This window comes from Mytilus californianus, unplaced genomic scaffold (assembly GCF_021869535.1).
Source record: "Mytilus californianus isolate M0D057914Y unplaced genomic scaffold, xbMytCali1.0.p SCAF_8, whole genome shotgun sequence".
Classification (NCBI taxonomy): domain Eukaryota; kingdom Metazoa; phylum Mollusca; class Bivalvia; order Mytilida; family Mytilidae; genus Mytilus; species Mytilus californianus.
In genome coordinates this window covers 94,789,317-94,795,316 of record NW_026262734.1, presented here as the reverse complement: position 1 = coordinate 94,795,316, position 6,000 = coordinate 94,789,317, and the positions used below count along the sequence as shown (strand labels likewise).

The 6,000-nt window shown below is 32.1% G+C and overlaps 1 protein-coding gene across 1 annotated transcript in view; it reads right to left on the bottom strand.

Annotated features, from left to right (window-relative positions):
- Positions 1-2,443: 2,443 nt before the first annotated feature.
- Positions 2,444-6,000, bottom strand: part of LOC127713054 (RNA N6-adenosine-methyltransferase mettl16-like) — a 28,663-nt gene continuing 25,106 nt past the window's right edge. Inside the window, exons 7-8 of the mRNA XM_052219655.1 lie at positions 4,395-4,529; positions 2,444-3,231 (exon numbers count right to left, since the gene is read on the bottom strand). Of these exons, the coding sequence (XP_052075615.1) occupies positions 2,446-3,231; positions 4,395-4,529 (921 nt within the window). The 3' untranslated portion in view covers positions 2,444-2,445. The remainder of the gene's footprint in view (positions 3,232-4,394; positions 4,530-6,000) is intronic.

Genomic DNA, 6,000 nt, shown 5'->3' with positions numbered 1-6,000 from the left:
GAGAGTCCCAAATGTCTTGTAGACGGCCACGTACGAAGATTATTGCTATTGTCATTGGTATAATGATATTCCGGATTGATCATTCAATATTATCTGTTGCTATGCATGCTTATTAGTTAAATGTTTCACCACATTTTATTCACAGAGTATTTAAAGGGATACAAGTGCCTACCTTAAAGTCTCTATTTGCAGATCTTGTTCTTGTAGAATTTTGATTTTCAAATGAACCAAAAGCTAAGTAAACTTTGATGTTGAGGAAACACTATACTGTCAATTGATGGCAGTATGTGATGAGTTTTATTTGCCAAGTTATTCTATAATTGGTTGATATTACCCACCAGCTGTGTTTTTCAAAACACATTTGTAGGGTGATCAGCTGCTAGCAAAGTAGTTTGCTCATCTGGTGCTAGGAGACAAAATGAACTTGCTTTGAAGGTTTTTGCTAGTGTTGAAGGCCTCACTTTGACTTTGAGACAAATAATTAAAAAAAAATCACTGTTCCTTTGCTTCTCATGTGTATGTAGTGATTTGTATCGTGAAAAGATAAACTAGATCCTGTTTTACCCCTAAAAATATGTCCCCTGGACCAGATCTTAAAATTTGTTTTATTGAAAGGTACAGGTTCACTCTCACATCTAGAAATTGACAATTAGGGTCGGTTGAAAACAAAACTTAAAACAACAAAAGAGATGATTTCAGCTTTCCAATTGTGAACTTTCCATTTCTATGTAGCAACATTTCAGTAGCGCCTGCATACAGAATATATTTCTCCAAACTGATACGATATTCCAGGGCTTGTATTTCCTATCATGATTTCCTTGATAGAGGGTTGCTGTTGAAGTTGAATTCATCCCTTCGTAAATTTTATGGATGCCATCACGAGTTGGTTGAAGGTTAAGGAATATCTCTTTCACAGATGACAACGGATATGTTCCAATTGTCGTAACTACAATCCTGTCCCCTTTTCCCCGAAAGTAACTTACAGAATGACTAACATGAGCAACACGACAGGTACCACATGTGGAGCAGGATTGCCCTCCCCTTCCAGAGCACCTGAGTTCACCCTAATTTCTGGTGGGGTTAGTGTTGCTCAGTCTTTAGTTTTCTATGTTTTGTCTTATGTACAGCTGTTGTTTGTCTGTTTGTCTTTTTCTTTTTTTAGCCATGGCGTTGTCAGTTTATTTTCGACTTATGAGTTTGAATGTCCTTTGGTATCTTTTGCCCCTCTTTTCTCAGGAGACTGATGTCAGTCACATTCCATAATAAAATTTTAAATGTGTTTTTAATATTGCACAGATCACTGATTTTATATACATCTTAATGATATGTATTAAAGCTTTCAATGGTCTGAGACAGTGAATTAATTCATCAGAAACTTCATCATCACAATCTTTTTTGTAGTTCAACACTATTTCACTGCATAATCATTATCCCTGTAAAAACGTTTAAATTGATATTTGGAATTCATTTCTATAAACTTGAAACCAATTATCCTTGTTGGACCGATTCTAATGATTGTATAGTGTATATAAATCAAGAATAGATCACGTTTACTTTCGATATTTAAACGAAATGAAAACAGGAAGTGACAAGAGGATAATAAATTCAGAATGAATCCAGATTCATCTTCGGATTGGTTCGTGTTTAACAAAATGCAGGATATTATCATTTTTTAAATTAAGTTGCTTAGTAAGAAATATATTTGTCTCTCTCGTTCAATTTGGTACTAAATGATTTAGTAATTCACGTTTTAGTGTCTAATTTATAAGAATACTTTCACGCATGCACAGTACTTAGTCATGATAGTAAAGAAAGAACCTGTTTGACTCCTGAAAATATTTGTGAATATTTTGAATAAAGTTTTATCTCTTTAATCGAAATTGTCAAAGTTTTTGATGAAAAGTGATATAAAATATGACGAAAATACTTTTATATGACAAAACTATGATGAAACTACGACAAATGAACTGCAAATTGTGATCGTTTGTGAAATATTGAAATTAAAATGCGAACTGTGCTGGGAAAAACAATTTTGTTTATATGACGAAACTATGATAAATGAACTGCAAATTGTGGTTGTTTGAGAAATATTCAAATGCCGAATGACTGATTTTACTGGGGAAAATAGTTATGACTGTCAATCATGAGGTTTATTAATTAACGGATTAGTGACCCATCCAATGGCGATAACTGGACTAGCTGTATTACCTTTTGAAATTGTGAAATTGAATTACAGTGCATATCTATCCTTAATAATAGCATATATAATATGAATGTTAAAAAACAGTTATATATGCTTTTTAAATATTGATGAAATACAGTCAAAATTTATGATTTGTCCAAATTGAGCTTATAAGTCAGGATTGGGGTTTTGGAAGGGGCACTTGTGTCCTTCCAATAAATCTAGTTCTAGACAGCCCATAGCCAATAACAACCAACATACTTTCAAGTAGAAACTTTTAATTTGTTTTTAAAGTATTGCAGTACTTGGTTCATGGATTCCCGACAAGTTCCATCTATCCATGACATTTCAATAGAAATCATTTCATCTTCAATTTGTTTGACATACAGATTGCACTTCAAAAGTGTAGAATTTTCACTTTGATTGTTTGAGACAGATGAAGTTGGTAATAAATTCTCTGCAGTAGTTTCACACCTCTTAATATTTACACCAGATGAACTACTGGCTTCTAGATCAATAGATTCAGATTTTACTTTGTTTCCATTCATACTGGTATCAATGTTATCCATACTTCCATCAGCGTTTTGTATCATTTCCCTAATTTCAGAAATCTGTGAATTACCTTCAGTTTTTTGTATCTTTGCTTCCAAACTATCTGAACTACCTGAACCTTTCCGTTTTCTCTTTACTGGTGTATTGCCAGCAACACTTATGTCAAATTTTTGAGCTATTTCTGTTAGATTTGCTTGATTTTTCTCTACAGGAGATGTTTCTCCAGCAACACTTATGACACCTTTATGAGCAATTTCTGTTAAATTTGCTTGATTTTTCTCAACAGGAAATGTTTCTCCAGCAATCAGAGAAGCAGCATATTGTGTAGTATCGTTAGAATTGTTTGTGTTCATATATTTGGTGTCTGATGAATGTTCTTGCAATTGTTTATCCTTAGGATGCCTGCGCTTTTTTCTTTGATTTGACCATGTGTTTTGGTATGCAGTTAAAACCATGGATATCTTTGCTTCATTGGATTTCTTATCTTCACATTTAATCTGAAATTTATAATAAAATAGTAAAGAAACATAATATATATTCAAAGAAAATTTCTTTCCTTATTATCAAATATCTGTTGTCAATATAAAAATTTCTTAGACATTTTTTCTTGATGACACTTTAATAGGGTAGTACAATAAAAATTAAGGAATAACAGTACTGTAGTTTAAGAATTGCCACCGCCAATTGGCGATTTGATGGTCACAAATGCAGTTTTACTGGCGACACGTAGCGGAGACAGTAAAATGGAAATTTGCGACCGTCAAATCAAACTGTCATTACAATTCTAATGCATTACAAAAAGAAATAATATATTAGAGCTTGAAAAAATGTAAAAAATTTGAAATAAAATAAAATCCCACGAACTTCATGAGTGATTTTGGCGCAAAGACGTCATGGCTAAACGTGACGTAATACAAATGAAATCTTACAAACTGAAGGTTGTTAAGTTACTTCTACAATTCAAATTTGGATAAAATCACATCAAAACGGCAATTTTGAGGTAGGTGTTGTTTTATTTTTGATAATATTGTAGTAATCTAACATTTGTTGATCAAGGCAATTCAAAATGGCGGGTCCCTCCTTAGTTACGACATGTCAACTGTGGATTTGATGGTAAATTTTAGCCAATGAAAAACATTATTACATAAAAATTTCATTAGAATCATTTATTGGCAGAAAAGGGAGGTTAGGAAGCATATATATAAAAGAAATAATTTGTAGAACATTCCTGGCAATTTACTACTAAGTGGATTAAAAATGCACATGAGGTGAACAGTCTGCATGATATTTTTCTCTGTCAAATTTAAAAATTCTGGTTTAGAAAGATACTTTCAAAGGATTAACCAATTCTTAATATATTATATAGAGTTTTATAAAAAAAAACTTTTGTCCTTTTCAAGGTTTCATCATCTCATAATAGAGTTTTAGAGTATTCACTGATATCAAATTTGGTTGATTGGCTTCAAATTGTCGCATTAGTAGGGACTTGGGGAAAGGATACCAGTAATGAAAATGTGACAAGTTAACAGTAAGACCAGGAACACAAAGTAATGGCTTAGTTCGACTATCACTTTTGACCAGGTGAGCAAAATACTGTTTACCTGTATGATACTCACTAATCTGGTTTACCAATCCTACTTGTTGTATAAAAGGCACTCACCTGTAACTGTTTAAGATACTCTTTGATCTGGTATGCCACACCCTCTGTTGTATACATGATGCCAGGTGTATCCTCTGGAACAACATAAGATAATGGTGGTCGCCTTTCTTTTCTTTTTTCTTTAAATTCAGATTTCTGTAAAACAACCCTTAAAGTGATACAAGATGCCAAAACAAAACATTTTTAAGATAATAAGACCTTTGATTTATATAAACTCTCAGTTACAATCGGATATTCCATGCAGCTTTTACATAATTACATAATTTGATCGTAAGAGACTTACTAGAAGCTTGTAGTATATTTAATAGCTTGCTGTTATTAGGCCAAGAACAATAATACTTTGGTAAAAATTGTGTTCGTACAGATCTATAAGCTGGACAAACAAGAACAAAATGGTATTCATCTTCAATAACACACATTTTACAACATTTCACATAAACGATTTTCTCTAGGAATATTATTATAACGACCAACTTCAATATTGAACTTTAATGTTCCACTACGTAACTTTGTTAGCAGACTAACATCTTTGCTATAAGAAAGATATTTTTCAATATAAAAAGTTAATTTAAATCTACAATATAAAGACAGTTTACTACATTCCTGAATAGTTGTTGACCAATTCTGCAAGTATTGATCTTTAATACAATTATAATATTATTTATACATATTGTGCTAGCATCTTGATTTAGCCATACATAATTTAACCCAAGATCATATAATATATCCCGTATATTTGAGGCCCAGTTTACATAACCATTGATAGCATCGTCATACAAGAGTTATACACATCGTATACAACTTTTGGTTTATTTGTAATAATATGTAACCAATATTTCAATATTTTTTGTTTTCTAACAATAAAAAGAGGTAAATGGCCAAGTTCGCCATATAAAAAACATGTTGGTACATTTCGACCCAATTTTAACACAAATCTACAATAAAATGCTTCGCTGGGGCGCAGCTTGATACGACCGCAGAGGTCGAACCCTGAACAGTTGGGGCAAGTATGGACACAACATTCAAGCTTGATACAGCTCTGAATTTGGATTGTTATTAAATATTTGACACAGCATAGGTTTCTGACACAGAAAGAATGTGGTCTAAGAACTTGAATTTTTTTAATTTACCTATTATGGTCCAATGTCCAAAATCAAAATACATGGTTAGATTCAGCATATCAAAGAACCCCATATATTCAATTTTTGTTGAAATCAAACAAAGTTTAATTTTGGACCCCAACTTGGACAAACTTGAAAACTGGGCCCATAATCAAAAATCTAAACACATGTTTAGATTCAGCATATCAAAGAACCCCAAGAATTCAATTTTTGCAAAAATCAAACTAAGTTTAATTTTGGACCCTTTGGACCTTAATGTAGACCAATTTAAAAAACGGGACTTAAAATTAAAAATCTAAATACACGGTTAGATTTGGAATATCAAAGAACCCCAATAATTCAATTTTTGATGAAATCAAACAAAGTTTAATTTTGGACCCTTTTGACCTCAATATGAACCAATTTGATAGCGGGGCCTACAAATAAAAAATCTAAATACATGGTTAGATTCAGCATATCAAAGAACCTCATATATTCAATTTTTG